Source organism: Miniopterus schreibersii, assembly GCF_964146895.1.
Source record: "Miniopterus schreibersii genome assembly, chromosome: 2".
NCBI classification, from domain to species: Eukaryota; Metazoa; Chordata; class Mammalia; order Chiroptera; family Miniopteridae; genus Miniopterus; species Miniopterus schreibersii.
In genome coordinates, this window is record NC_138102.1 from 78,450,393 (window position 1) to 78,465,766 (window position 15,374).

Here is a 15,374-nt window from a genome sequence, read left to right on the forward strand (position 1 = left end):
ATCAATACAAAAATGATCACTGTGGTTCAAGCATACCTAAGTATAGAATAATAAAGGATGAAAGATCGGTAGATAAAACTTTTTTGACTCTCTTCTTTTATTCTAGCAGGCCAGCGTTAGCACCTCACTTCACAGAAGCACTGTGGGTGTATCACTCCTCAGGTTCCAACCCAGAAGCAGTCTCCATATCTGCTCCCCTCTGATACTCACAGCTCTGGGACACTTAGAGGCCTAATGGTTAAATAAGGGCAAGCGCTAATTATCACCACTCTAATGAAGTCTTATGTAGCAAAATATTAGTAAAAATCTGAAAGATAGGGGGAGCCCAGAGGGTTTTTATGGCAGTGAAAATACTCGGCATGATATTGCAATGGTGGGTACATGATACATTTGCCCAAACCTGTAGCATGTACAACCCCAAGAGTGAACCCTAATGTCATTGCCGGTTAATCACTTATAAAAATAACTGAGCTTTACCCAAAGACCAGTACAAAGACCTAAAATAAATGTGTATGGTTTCAGGGTACCTGCTCAATTTTTTTAGATAAGTATATTAGTTGTTGACTATACATTATGTCTTCTATTTTAATTAGGCTATGATTAAAAGTTAATATTGTAGGAAAGTAGATGCTTTATAAAAGAAAAATAAGTTAAATTGGAATGATCCATTTAAGGGAATCTTCTCAATTAAAAAAAGATTGGGAGGATGAAGTACTTGGAACACTTATTTGAACACCAGGAATCCTTCCAGGAAGATTTAAGAAAATTCCCCTTCCCCTATGAAAAAATTTCATGAAACATGCTACTAAGGCACTGATTTTCTCATGCCTACTAATGGAAATATATATTTAATGACATACCTCTTCCTCTTTGGGAGTATTTTCATCAGAAATACATTTGTCTAAATTAATTTCAAACGTTACCCCTCTCTAGAAGAAAGCAAGAAAAAAAATCTTAGTTCAGCAATCCAATAAAAACCTTCAAATTATGACTCCCTATTTGACATTATAGACACTTAAAAGCAATAGTCTAACATTATAGAATAAAGCAATTCCATAAACTAGTAGAAGAAAAAATCTTGTAGGCAACCCAGATTGCAAGGGATGGGCGGCCCCTGCCCCCAGCCAGCTTCTTAATATGAAACCAAAGACAAAATGTTTATTACCTTAGCTTTATATTTTTGTTCTGGAATTTTACTTTCCTTTATGTTCTGAAGTCTAATTTGTTTCAAGTCTCTTTCAATACCCTGAAAGTTTAGAGAAAAATTGATATACAGATTTAATATTGATCAAACAACTATGTTTTCACATCTCTTGAAATCACAGCATGGTATGTTTACATTATTTGATTTCTGGATTGAATGTGATGATTGATTTGAGAATATAAACATGCCGTTACTAATAATTCACTAGAACTTGGGGACAGTGTCCATTAACCCAAAATATACACTTAATACTGGCATTGCAATGGGTATAAATCCATAATGTAATAATGCTTATCACTCTAGTCTAGTTCAATACAACCTAAGTTAATTCAAAAAATGTAATTTTGACTATAGGATCCTTTCCTTAAGAGGTTTATGATCTTAATCAGGAAAACAAGAAAAGTACACAGCTCATTATAGTATAAAGGAAGGAGAGGGCTACAAACCTAAACCTTGACAAGAATTTCAAAGAGCCTGGCTGGTGTGGCTCAGCTGTTGAGCACTGACCTATGATCCAAGAGATCACAACTGGATTCCTGGTCAGGGCTCATGCCCAGGTTGTGGGCTCAATCCCCAGCAGGGGGCGTGCAGGAGGCAGCCAATCAATGACTCGTCATTGATGTTTCTCTCTCTCTCTCCCTCTTTCTTCCTCTCTCTGAAATCAATAAAAATATTTTTAAAAAATAATAATTTCAAAGAAACATTGAGAGGTGAACTTGAGAGGTGAACTTTAAATGCTGAGCTTTTCTAGGGTTCGGCCCTGGGCCCTCTGCCCCTTTCTCCCTCAATACAAAAGGGTCCGACTAATTACTATGGATTTAAGAGCTATCTTTATGCAATGACTCTTAAACTTGTATCTTCAGGTTTGATCCTTCCTCCCCTCTGAGCTTCAGACTCACATAATCAATTGCCAACTCAGCATCATCTTCACTTCAATATTCATTCCATAAATTCATATTGAGCACCCACTATGGCCAGACACTGTCCACAGGCTAGTGTAGTGAATATGACCAAAAGGTCCCTGCTGACACAGGACTTACTGGAGTAAGATAGGTAACAAATAAATTAACAAAGTAATAACATAATTTCAGAAAGTGTTAAGTGCCCTAAAGGAAATAAAATAGGGTAATGGCATAGAGTATGGGGGTGAGAGCAATGAGGGAAAAGACTATTTGGTATTTGCTTTAAGCCCTGGAATAATATTGGACCTTGGCATATGACAGTCTGGTGAAGCCTAGTTCATCAGAGGGAGCAGCAGGCCAAAAGCCTCAAAGCAGGTATGCAATCGCAGATCGTCTCTAATCAACATGTCCAATGAGAACTCTCTCTCTTTTTATTAAGATTTTTAATTGTTTTTTTGTTTTTTAGAGAGAGGGAAAGAGAGATATATAAATCTGAGAGTGAGACATGGATCAGCTGCCTCCTGCATGCCCCTCACTGGAGATCGAGCACAAAACCTGGGTATGTGCCCTGACAGGGAATCAAACCAGCAACCTTTCAGTGCACAGGATGATGCCCAACCAACTGAGCCACACTGGCCAGGGCCAAAGGGAAGCCCCCACCACAAGCTCACTCCCCACTCTCTTCCCCATCTTAGGAAATGGTACTATCCCTTTCAAGTCAGAAATGTATGACTCTCCTTGGTGTCTCTCTGTGTGTGTTTTTAATGCTCTCTTCTTTCCACCATTGCACAGTAGGTCTCCATCATCTCTTCTTTAGAATCAATTACTGCTTCATCTGTATTACCACAGCCTCTGTATACTTCACATAAAGCATGTGTCAGTTTGAATCATTATTAGTTGTTTGCCCTGCTACCTTGGAAGGGTGTTTTTCTGCCTTGAAATATTATGAACTAGGGAACAAGACTGTGACATTTTATCTTATTATAGTTGTGAAGTTGGTTGTCTGATTTGATTATGTAGTCTGGTTGTCTCAACTGTACAAGTATCATATTGCTTTATTTTCCTTAAAATACAACTATCTTAGACTCCTAAGTCCCATCCACTCACTGGTGCAAATTCAACCCCAGTCGACTTTAGATCTCTTTGGCGTCATGTGAAGGTCCCAGGGTCTTTCACAAATGAAAACATCCAAAGAGGCCTTTCGGCCTTCACTCAACACTGGTTTCTCTCACTTGCCCTTACTCAAGCCCTGAGGCACCTTGAATATAAAAGTAAAAGACCTCCAGGGAAAAAAAAAACTCTCTTAAGAGCCATTTGACAATTCAGCTCTGACCAGCGCTCCCTCCAAAAATGTAAGGTTGAAACAGAAGAAAAGTTAACTTTCAGATTTCCTGACCAATGTGTCTGAGATCCTGACTCAAATACCATCCAGAAAGCTGAATTTTCATACATTCGCGAGAACAGTTATGAAACTTGACTGCTCACTCAATCACCCACTCAGCTTCTGAAAGCAGGACACCTAGGCCCCACCCCAGACCAGGCATTGGAGTTTTTAAATGTTTTTCCACATGATTATACTTCACTCTGAGAGGTAAGAATCACCAGGCCAGGGAAACTCACTGGGAAACATATAGACATCTAACAATAACCATCACCTGCACAGGTGCTTCTTCCTCAGGTGTGTCTTGGTGGACAGGCAGGTTACTCTTCTTCACCAGATAAGTTTTATGACTTATTTTTGAGTCTTCCTTTAACACAAATTATACACAGTCAACAGATTGATTCTGCATCAGTTCTGAAGGCTACTTAATGAATCTTGGCCAGGGTTCAAATGGGATCTAGTGAGGAAATTCTTTTCACTTGCTGCACGATGGCAGTGGCTGGATAGAGCTCTCTTTATGGCTCCTTTTCACTACGACTGCCTTGGTACTCCCCAGTTTCCCAGTGCTTATTTCATGGTCTCTCTAGAAATATCCACTCCATCTTTCGACTCAGGTTTCCTATCACAGACCTACTTTAAAAATAAGGCTGATGATGGTATGAGGCTCCCCACAATTAACCAAGCCTCTGCTCTGAAGAGAACCACCTCCAACCCGCCCCTCCCAGCACCTCCCGTCTCCATTTGCACCTCTGCGTGGTTCTTTCAGAATGCCCCCTCCTCAGCCCTGCCTCTCTGAACTCTACTCCTTCTCAGACCCGATTTAGGCTCCACCTTTCTTCTTCCATGAAAACCCTCATCCTGCTTATCCTTACTCCTATGCACCTACAGAGCTTAACTACATTCAGTCTTATTCAAAAATTGCTTTATATATGTGTGTCTTATCTTTCCAACTATTTTTGAGGAGCATATGCTAGAAAGAGTAGAGGTTTTAGAATCAGGTGTTTATTTAGTCTGCCTTCTGTGGAGAGTTACTTAACTTCTCTGTATAGGGAGTAAATGAGATAAAGCATGTGAAGCTCTGGTACATACAAGTGAATTGTATCATATGCTCATTCCACCTGTATTAATTTATCTACAGGTTCTCAGGGGGGGTGGGGGAGATGGGGAGAGAGAAAAAGATCAATTTCAGCAAGCAGTGCGGATGGTTTACTCAATGAGTATGCAGCCCAAGTGCCAGTAAGGTGGGAGCCCAGCTATGTCTCGTCCAGTCTCAGTGCCCACAGGCCTCTCATAGGAGGAGCATTTCTGGGCACAGAGGGTGTTTCTCATATTTAAATATCATGCATTCTTTATATAACGTGGTCTCCAAACATAGGCCAGCTATTTCATCAGGAGTTCTACTGAAAAAGCAGTGACTTAAAAGGTGGAAGAATGAGTTCCAATGTGATGCCTTTAAGGGATTTTCAAGAATCATCTCAACTGCACTCAAATGTTGCCTTATACAAATTTTAGAATTTTACCCTGGCATATAAGACTATTCCAATGGTTGAATTCAGTAAATGCTAGTTTTTCCCCCACCTTATGGGCACGAATTTACTTACTGCATCTAATCCAGTTCTGGTGTAGTGTGGCTGCTCAGTCAGTAGTTATTGACTGATTCATGAGAGAGACACTTAACAAGCATTTTTCATAATCACCATTCCTAACTGAGAATGTCAGATACCCTCATCATCTGTGTAGCCTCAAGTAAACCACAACAAAGCAAAGCTTCAATTAGATCTGACAGCTTTCCTATTAAAAAGAGTTTGCATGATAAACTGTTGTCTTTTCTCTGAGATCATTACTTTTAATACCTGCTCAATTTAGTTAGCTCTAAATCAATAGTACGATTTTTCCTTTAGGAGAATGAACTTATTTACCTCCAGTTCACTCCCCATCTTCTTTCTAATTTCTTTCATGTCATTGTGGTACTGTTGGCGTATTTCTTCTAACTGCTTCCAATATTCCTAGAAAGCAATCCCAATCCAAAAATTTTAAATGTCTGTGAACAACTTAACAAAATAATCTCTATACAGCCTACAGTTTAAAAATGTGTGATATAGAATCAGAATTAGAAAACCTGTTGCTCCTAAAGATGATGACTGCCTTATGCTTTGACTGTGGTACTTCACTCCCTGTGATAGTTTTATATATAATCTCAAATGTGTTAGTGACATACAATTACTATATATATCCTACTTTTATATATAATCCTCTTATGGGTAGAATTTTCTCTCCCCAGAAAAGATATGTTGGAGTCCTAATGCCCAGTACCTTCAATGTGACCTTATTTGGAGAACATCATTGCAGACATAATTAGCTAAGCTAAGAGGTGGTCACACTGGAGTAGAGTGGGCCCCTAATCTAGTATGACTGGTGTCCTTTTTAAAAGATGGCCATGTGAAGACAGACACACAGGGAGAATGCCATGTGACAAAGGCAGAGAATACAATATGCAGTTATAAACCAAGGATTGCCGAAGATTGCTGACAAACCACCAGAAGCTAGGAAGAGGCAAGGAAGGGCTCCTCTATAGGTTCCTGAAGCAGCTTGGCCCTGCCAACACCTTGATTTTGGACTTCTAGCCTCCAGAGCTGTGAGGCAATAAATTTCTGTTATATTAAACCACCCAGTTTACTGTGCTTTAAGGCAGCCCTAGGTAACTAATACAAATTCAAAACTGTTAATGATGGCAGTTACTTTATCAATCCAAAGTAAAAAGCCTTATGAACTTAGCTACGCTGAATTCTCAGAGAAGGTGAAATATACATCTCTGTACCCCCTAAAATCCCCAGCATGGTGCTTCACACAAGCATATCCAACAAGTATTTGTGCAAAAGACTCTCTCAGGCACGTACCATAGACACTAAAAGTAACACCCTATTACAGTACAAAGACAATGATATAAGTACAAAGGTTGCCCTGGAACCAGACTGTTTTTAACCTGTTCCTTCATTTTGTTTCTCCTGAATGGCAGCTCCTGGAATCTAGGTTCTTCTCCATTACTTCTCAGCTCTTGTCTCTTGTTGTGATTTGACTCAGCAGAAGATAGACGAAGACCCTATTATTTGAATGAAATAATTTGTAAAACATACTTGCATTAGGAAACATATTTTGATCTGACCTTGACCTTTTCCTTTAAACAAGCATTATTATATCACCAATTAAACTCAATATTTGGGAGTTTTTTAGAGTGAGCAGTAAATTTTTCTTAAGTACAAAACATTAAAGAATTAAAGAAAATTGCCTGGCCAGGTGTGGTTCAGCGGTTGAGCATCAACCTAGGATCCAGGAGACTGCGGTTTGATTCTCAGTCAGGGCACATGCCTGGGTTTCCGGCTCAATCCCCAGTCAGGGGCGTGCAGGAGGCAGCCGATCAATGATGACTCTCTCATCATTGATGTTTCTATCTCTCTTTCCCTCTCCTGTCCTCTCTCTGAAATCAATAAAGATATATATTTTTAAAAATTAAAGAAAATTAATAAAACCATTTGTGTTGTTTACCCAAAGCAAGCAATACTTTATGCTATCATATACCTAGATTCATTTTCTGAACTGGAAAATTATAATTGTTAAATTAAAATTCAGTAAAAGTTGTCCTAGCTGGTTTTGTGCAGTGGTTAGAGCGTCGGCCCACGGACTGAAGGGTTCTGGGTTTGATTTTGGCCACGGGCACATACCTCAGTTGCAGACTTGATCCCTGGCCTTGGTCAGGGCACTTGCAGGAAGCAACCAATCGGTGTTTCTCTCTCTCTCTCTCCTTTCCCCTCTCTCTGAAAAGCGATGGAAAAAATATCCTCTGGTGAGGATTAAAAAAAAAACTCAATAAAAGTTTAGTAACCCCAGGAACATGAGAATAGGTTAGAGGAATATAACTGGAGCTTTTTAGAAGTTCAAAATAAGAGCAATACAAGTAGGATGCATATCCAGCCTCCCTTGACCCCCAAATTTTGACACTATACTTGATGGTAAAGGTTAACTTTCAATTCAAGTAAAAAAAATAGTCACTCTTTTTAATGTGTAGAATTCTAATAAAATAGAATCAAAGAATTGCAGCACAGAAGGGGAATTGGAAGCTCATCTACTCCACAACTATCATATATAGAACAGAAAATTGAGGTTCAGAGAGGTTGCATGACCTACCTAAGGTCACACAGCAAGTTATAGAGCCAGGGAAGAAACCAGGATTCCTAGACCCTAATTCAAGCCTATTCCCATTATTCTTCTTTAAACTATTAAAAACTAAGGAATGTGGAGGGTAGTCTTGATCTTCTATATGGAATGAACTTTGACTTAAGGATCCATGAATATTTGTGAACAGAAACACTATTAGGAATTCCTGATTGCCTCTTATATTTGGTATTTTACTTACCAATTGCTTTTCTACTTTCAACTTATATTGCTGAGCTTCAAATTTCCTCTGAAGGTATTCAGCAGACCTTGGGAAATAAAAATGTTCAGCTTCAGTGGAAATTTTAACTAGTCTTAGTCACGATTTGACAAGTAGATTTTTAGCTTAATAATGAGATTCACAATTCACCTGTGACTTGAAGTTCTGAGTTCAAGAGGTAGCTCAAAGATTCAGAATGTATACATTGGAAAAGAAGATCTTTAGAATCAAGAAAGGGAGATAAAAAAAAAATAGTAACAACTGGGGATACAGGAGAGAATAAAACAGAAAAATATTCTGATCCATAATATGTTGGAGGGAAGAAAACAAACTCATATCAGGATCTTCTCATGCTCTGTGCAGGTCTCTAATCTACAGTTGTCACCCCTGATTTGACTGATGTTGCTGATCTGTTTCCTCACTACACTCTGAGCTCCCTCAGAGCAGGATCGTGTCCCATCACTTTACCTCTACTCCTCATGCTGGCATACAAATGCATAATGAATAAAAAAATGAGGCTTTAGCTGTCTCTCACAATATTTAAGGTATTTTTCCAGCACAATTCTGGTCAAACCATTTTCAGGTTTATAACTATGCTCTCTCTATATATATTTAACTTTTTTGCAGAATTTCCTGCTAAGAATTTTTATAAGTTCTGATTGCTAAATAAAAACTATCACATTTCAGATCATAGTATGAACTATATGATAAAGTTCTTTGGAATATCAGTAAATTCTAGGACTCCAAAAACAGAACTATCATTTCAGAAATAACTACTTTAGGAACATCATGATGAGCAGTCCCCAGTTTATGAAGTATCATTTCTTCATAGAAATGATTTAGAAATATGATGAAATGGCAGGCTTGTTAGGACCTCTGGGCCTTAGTTCTTCATATATAAAATGGGCACAACGCTATTTCAGAGGGATTGATATAAGGATGACAGGAGATTTGGTCTGTTCAGGTGCCTGGCCAGTGTCTGATGCTTATAGTGCTGGAATCAAATGAGGCTAACATATAACTTCATATCTCTCAGAAACCTAAGTGGTGGGTATAACAATATCTATATCTCTCTGTCTCTTCTCTCCCTCCCTCTCTCTCTCTTTCACACACACACAAACACACACACACGCACACCCTATACAGATTCCTCTTTCTCCAGACAAGTATATCAACACTTGATTCCCATGAAATCAGAGCGCAGACAGAGAGAAAGCTGGGAGTGAGGGCCTGGAAGAACAATGAGGAGGGGGTTACTAGTCAAGTCATCAGAGAGGTATCCTGGGATACAGTAGGATGGGGCCTATGATGGGCAGCAGTATTCAGGAAAGAGAAGGCCTTTCTACCACGTTGTGAGAATTTGGGAGATAAAACCATCTATAATAAAAGTAATTGATAGTTTGACAGCTCTCATATCTAGACAAAAGGTGGAAGACATTTTCCCTGTGGCTGAGAAAGGGCAAGGGATATTGTGGCTACACCTAAGTAAAATATTTATTAGTTAAATCCTATATGAATATTATAATTTGAGCTAGTGGATCACACAACTTTTGATAACCATGGGCGTCACTGAAAATGTGTTATAAAGATGGATAAAACTATAACAGCACCCAATATCTTTTAAAATAAAATGTTTACTTTTCCCATAGCTAATCTTTCCATTAGCTATCTTTTGGGCTTACCATCACATAGTCTTTCATATTTTTCATTATTCGTGTAATATTCCAACAATAAAAAATAACCACAGTCACCAAAACTTAGCAAATTCCTACCCCTGGAAAAAAAACCTGTGATGGCAGAATCATTTTTTTTAAATGACTCTCAAACTTAGGTCTTCAGGGCTGTGGATAGGTATCAATTATTCTGAACACAGTAACACTGACATTGGTGTGAAATACACAATAGAAAATACTGTAGATTTGTAGAAATTTTTTATGGAGTAAACTTTTTGAAAGTCTGCCATACAGTAGTTTAATTATATTATTTTCTTTTTAATACATCCATATTCTGAAAAAATCCCAAGAATATAAATGCTGAATGAAGTATATCCCACTTTCCAATATATCTCAAATGATAATTTAATTATAAGTAAATTATTAATGATGAATATTAATAATCTCTTTGGAAAATGATACACATACAACTAACTTCATGAGTCCCAGGCAGTGAAATTTACTACAAAGAAGAAAAAATATTAAAAATTCAAGAGTAGGAATCTGTGCCCATAGTTAAATGGCTGTATGAATAAGAAGATACGCTACATCAGATCTGAGAGGAAAGGGTCAAGAAATTAATGTAGTAGCCACTTTATAAGTTATATAAATGTCTAATCATTATGTTGTAGACCTGAAATTAAATATAATATTGTATGTGAACTATAATTGAAAAAAAGTTTTAATAAAAAGAAATTTATTAATTAAAAGTGTCAAGGGAACTGTGAATTAAGTATTTGAAATGAGGAGTTTGGAATTTCTTAGATTATTTATTTTAGGAGAATTTGGAAGGATTGCAGAGTAAAGAATGTTAATATATCAAAATGTTTTCAGAGGACCAAAGTTTAAATTAGACAATCACATTACCATTGGCCTGGTGATTGACTGTGGCTTTCTTCCTGACTATAATTCTCCTTAACTCCGATATCTTTATGAGGAATACAGTGGTAACTTGGTTCATGGTGTCTCTTCCTCAACAAGTCAAGTTGAGCATAGTAATAATCATAATGGTCACACACTCCAGCATGTTTGGGCCTTTCTACCATTTTTATCTGAGGGATTAATAAGAGAGATTTTTTAAAATACAAATCTATAATAATTGACAGTCTGATAGTGACCTAGCTAAGACAAGGCATTGAAGGTATATTTTTGTTATTTTTGCTCTAGAATTGTTTTCAGATTAAAATAATTTTAGAATCTCCAGCCCTAGTCAGTTTGACTCAGTGTTTAAAGCATCATCCTGTGGACTGAAGGGCCCAGGGTTCGATTCCGGCCAAGAGCACATACCTCAATTGCAGGCTCGACCCCCAGCCCTGGTCTGGATGCATACAGGAGGCAACCAACTGATGTCTCTCTCACATTGATGTTTCTATTTCTCTTTCTCTCCCTTCCACTCTCTCTGAAAATCAATGGAAAAAACATCCTCAGGTCCAGCCAGCATGGCTCAGTGGTTGAGCGTCAACCTATAAAACAGGAGGTCATGGTTCCATTTCCCGTCAGAGCACATGCCTGGGCTGGCGGCTTGATCCCCAGGAAGGGGCATGCAGGAGGCAGCCAATCAATGAGTCTCTCTTATCATTGATGTTTCTATCTCTCTCTCCCTCTCCCTTCTCTCTGCAATCAATAAAAATATATTTAAATATATATATAGATATCCTTGGGTAAAGATTAAAAAAATAATAATAATAAATAATGAAATAATTTTAGAGTCTCCAAATCCTAGAATTAAAAAAGATTTTTTCCAGCTGGTGGAGGTAGATCTCAGGGTTCCCTTGGGACTTTTGCTGACCTGCCCCTGTGCTCAGAGCTGATAAAAACCAGTCTTGGTGTACAGCTTGATCCTTTCCACTCACACCCAGGCCCAGCAGAGTGAGGCAAAAACTGTGCATCACTTTGTAGCTCCAAACAGGTGTCTCAGGGCCAGTCACAGGCAGTATCTGATATTGGCCTGCACGAGAGTCCTGCACAAGAGGTCCCAGAACCAATACACCCAGTGGCCAGCTTTAGACAACATCAGAGCAGGAACCAATTAGTTTCATTAGTGGCATATTCAAAGGGAGATCTCAACAGACACAAGACCCTGCTGAAGCAAATTCTGCTCTGTGTAATCAGCACCTGCATAGCAGCCTGCACATGTGTCAGGGGTTGATCCTCACAGTCAACTAGTCTGAAGGTTGACCCCACACATGAAAGGGCCAATAGCAAACAAGACTCAATTACAACAAGAGGGCCCACATAACCCACACAGGGAAAATCATGGAGTACTCAGTACAGGTGATCAAGGAGACTGCACCACTTGGTACCATAAGACACCTACTACATAAGGCCACACTACAAAGACTGGGAGTCATGGCAGACTTACCTAATACATAGAAATAAACACAAAGAGGGAGCCAAAATGGGGAGACAAAGAAACATGCCCCAAAGAAAGAAACAGGATAAATCTCTAGCAAAAGACCTAAATGAAATGGAAGCAAGCAATTTACCATATACAGAGATGAAAAAATGGTTAAAAGGCCCTGGCCAGTGTGGCTCAATTGGTTGGGCATCATCTCATGCAACAAAGGGATGCTGGTTCAATTCCAAGTCAGGGCACATGCCTGGGTTGCAGGATCCACCCCCAGTAGTGGGTGTGCAGGAAGCAGACAATTGATGTTTCTCTCTTAAATCAATGTTTCTCTCTCTCTCACTCTGCCTTCCCCTCTCTCTCAAAAACATCAGTACAAACATATATTTTTTAATGGTTCTAAGGATGATCAAGGAACTTAGTGACAACTACAAGAAACTTAGAAATACAGCAGCATGAAAAAGACATAGAAACCATAAAAAAGAACCAGTCAGAAATGAAGACTACAACATCTGAAATGAACAATGCACAAGAAGGGAAAAACAGTAGGTTGGTGAAGCAGAGGATGAAATAAGGGATTTGGAAGACATGGTAGCAGAATACAAACAATCAGAGCAGCAAAAAGAAAAAAAAAATTTTAAGAATGAGGATAGTACCCAGCTGGTGAGGCTCAGAGGTTGAGTATTGACCCAGAACCAAGAGGTCACCAGTTCCATTCCCCATTAGGACACATGCCAGCATTGCAGGCTCGATCCCCAGTGGGGGGGGGTGTGTGTGTGTGTGCAGGAGGCAGCCCATCCTTGCTGTTTCTCTCTCACAGGATGCAGCCAATTGATGATATGTCTCTCTCATCGATGTTTCTATCTCTCTGTCCCTCTCCCTTCCACTCTCTCTCTACAAATTAAGAAAAACAATCAGCAGATTTCTCAACAGAAACACTTCTGGCGAGAAGGGACTGGCATGAAGTTCCCAAAGTAATGAAAAGCAAGAACCTGCAACCAACACTGCTCTATCCACCAAGGCTATCATTCAAAATTGAAGGTGAAATAAAGAGCTTCCCAGACTAAAGGAGTTCAACATCACCAAACCAACATTGTAAGAAATGCTACAAGGACTGCTTTAAGAAGAAGAAGAAGAAGAAATAGAGAGAGTAAGGCACATAGGCATAAAGGTGGGAAATGGTGTTAAACAAGTACATATCAATAATAACCTTAAATGTAAATGGACTAAATGGTCCAACCAAAACACAAAGGGTAGCTGAATGGATAAGAAAACATGACCCAAATATATGCTGTCTACAAGAGAACGACCTCAGAACAAAAGATTCACACAGACTGAAAGTGAAGGGATGGAAAAAAATATTCCATGCCAATGGAAACAACAAAAAAGCTGGGGTAGAAATACTTATTTCTGACAAAATAGGCTTCAAAATAAAGACCATAACAAAAGACAAAGAAGGTCACTATGTAATACTAAAGGGATCAATGTAACAGGAGAAAATAACCCTTATAAACATTTATGGACCCAATATAGGAGCACCTAAATATATATAAAAAATTCTTGGTGGAACTTAAGGGTGAGATGGACTTTAACACCCCACTCTCATCACTGGATAGATCATCCAGACAAAAATCAACAAGGAAACAGAAACGTTAAATGACACACTAGAGCTAATGAATTTGTTGACATTTACAGAACATTCATCCCAAAGCAGCAAAATACACATTCTTCTCAAGTGTAAATGGAACATTCTCAAGGATAGACCACATGTTAGGACACAAAACATGTCTCTACAAATTCAAGAAGACTGAAATCATATCAAGCATCTTCTCGTATCACAATGGCATGAAACTAGAAATCAACCACTATAAAAAAACTCAAAAATATTCAAATACATGGAGGCTAAAGAGCATGTTATTAAACAATGAATGGGTTACCAATGAGATCAAGGAAGAAATCAACCAATTCCTGGAAAAAAATGAAAATGAACATACAACCCAAAATCTATGGAACACAAAGAAAGCAGTCCTGAGAGGAAGTCCATAGCATTATAGGCATACCTCTAGAAACAAGAAAAAGCCCTAATAAATTACTTAACGCTGCAACTAAAAGAATTAAAAAGAGAACAGGAAGAAAAGCCCAGGGAAAGTAGAAGGAAGAAAATAATAAAGATCGGAGCAGAAATTAATGACATAGAGACTAGAAAAACAATACAAAAGTTCAATGAAACCAAGAGCTGGTTCTTTGAAAAGATAAATAAGATTGCTGAACCTTTAGCCAGACTCACCAAGAAACAAAGAAAGAGGACCCAAATAAATAAAATAAGAAATGAAAGAGGTGATATAACAACTGACCCAACAGAAATACAAAGGATTGTAAGAAAATACTATGAGCAACTATATGCCAACAAACTGGACAACACGGGTGAAATGGACAAATTCCAAGAAACATACAATTTTCCAAAGCTGAATCAGGAAGAGGCAGAAAACTTGAATAGGCTGATAACAACTAATGAAATTGAAGCAGTATTCAAAAAACTCCTAGCAAACAAACATCTGGGACCAGCTGGACTTACAGGTGAGTTTTACCAAACAGTCAAAGAAGAATTAACACCTATCCTCCTCAAACTATTCTGGAAAATTCAAGAAAAGAGAAGACTCCTAAGCTCATTTTATGAGGCCAGCATTATCCTCAACTCAAAACCAGATGAAGATACTACAAAAAAAGAAAATTACAGGCAAATATTTCTGATGAACATAGATGCTAAAATCCTCAACAAAATATTAGCAAATTGGATTTAGCAATAACCCAAAAAGATCATACACCATGAACAAGTGGGATTTATTCTGGGGAGGCAATACTGGTATAATATTTGTAAATCAATAAATGTGATACATCAAGTAAACTAACGAAAGACAAAAATCATATAATCAAATCAATAGATACTGAAAAAACATTCAACAAAATCCAGCACCCATTTTTGATAAAAATTCTCAGCAAAGTAGCAATAGAAGGAATATACCTCAACATAATAAAGGCTATATATGACAAACCTACAGCCAACATCATACTCAATGGGCAAAAACTAAAATCATTTCTCTTAAAAACAGGAACAAGACAGGGTTGTTCACTTTCACTGCTCTTATTCAACATAGTACTGGAAGTCCTTACTGCAGTGATCAGAAAAGAAGAAAACATAAAAGGCATTCAAATTGGAAAGAAGAAAGTAAAACTATTATTATTTGCAGATGACATGATATTGTACATAAAAAACCCTAAAGACTCCACAAAAGTACTACTAGATTTCATAAATGATTTTGTTACGGTAGCTGGATACAAAATTAACATCCGAAAATTGATGGCACTTTTATGCACCAATAATGAACTCTCAGAAAAAGA

General features: G+C 38.1%; 1 protein-coding gene across 1 annotated transcript in view; it reads right to left on the reverse strand.

Moving 5' to 3' along the window:
- Positions 1 to 15,374, reverse strand: part of NEK5 (NIMA related kinase 5) — a 96,249-nt gene that overhangs the window by 23,673 nt on the left and 57,202 nt on the right. The window contains 7 exon segments of the mRNA XM_081129850.1: positions 861 to 929; positions 1,166 to 1,246; positions 3,762 to 3,854; positions 5,407 to 5,493; positions 6,471 to 6,587; positions 7,899 to 7,965; positions 10,496 to 10,680. Of these exon segments, the coding sequence (XP_080985976.1) occupies positions 861 to 929; positions 1,166 to 1,246; positions 3,762 to 3,854; positions 5,407 to 5,493; positions 6,471 to 6,587; positions 7,899 to 7,965; positions 10,496 to 10,680 (699 nt within the window).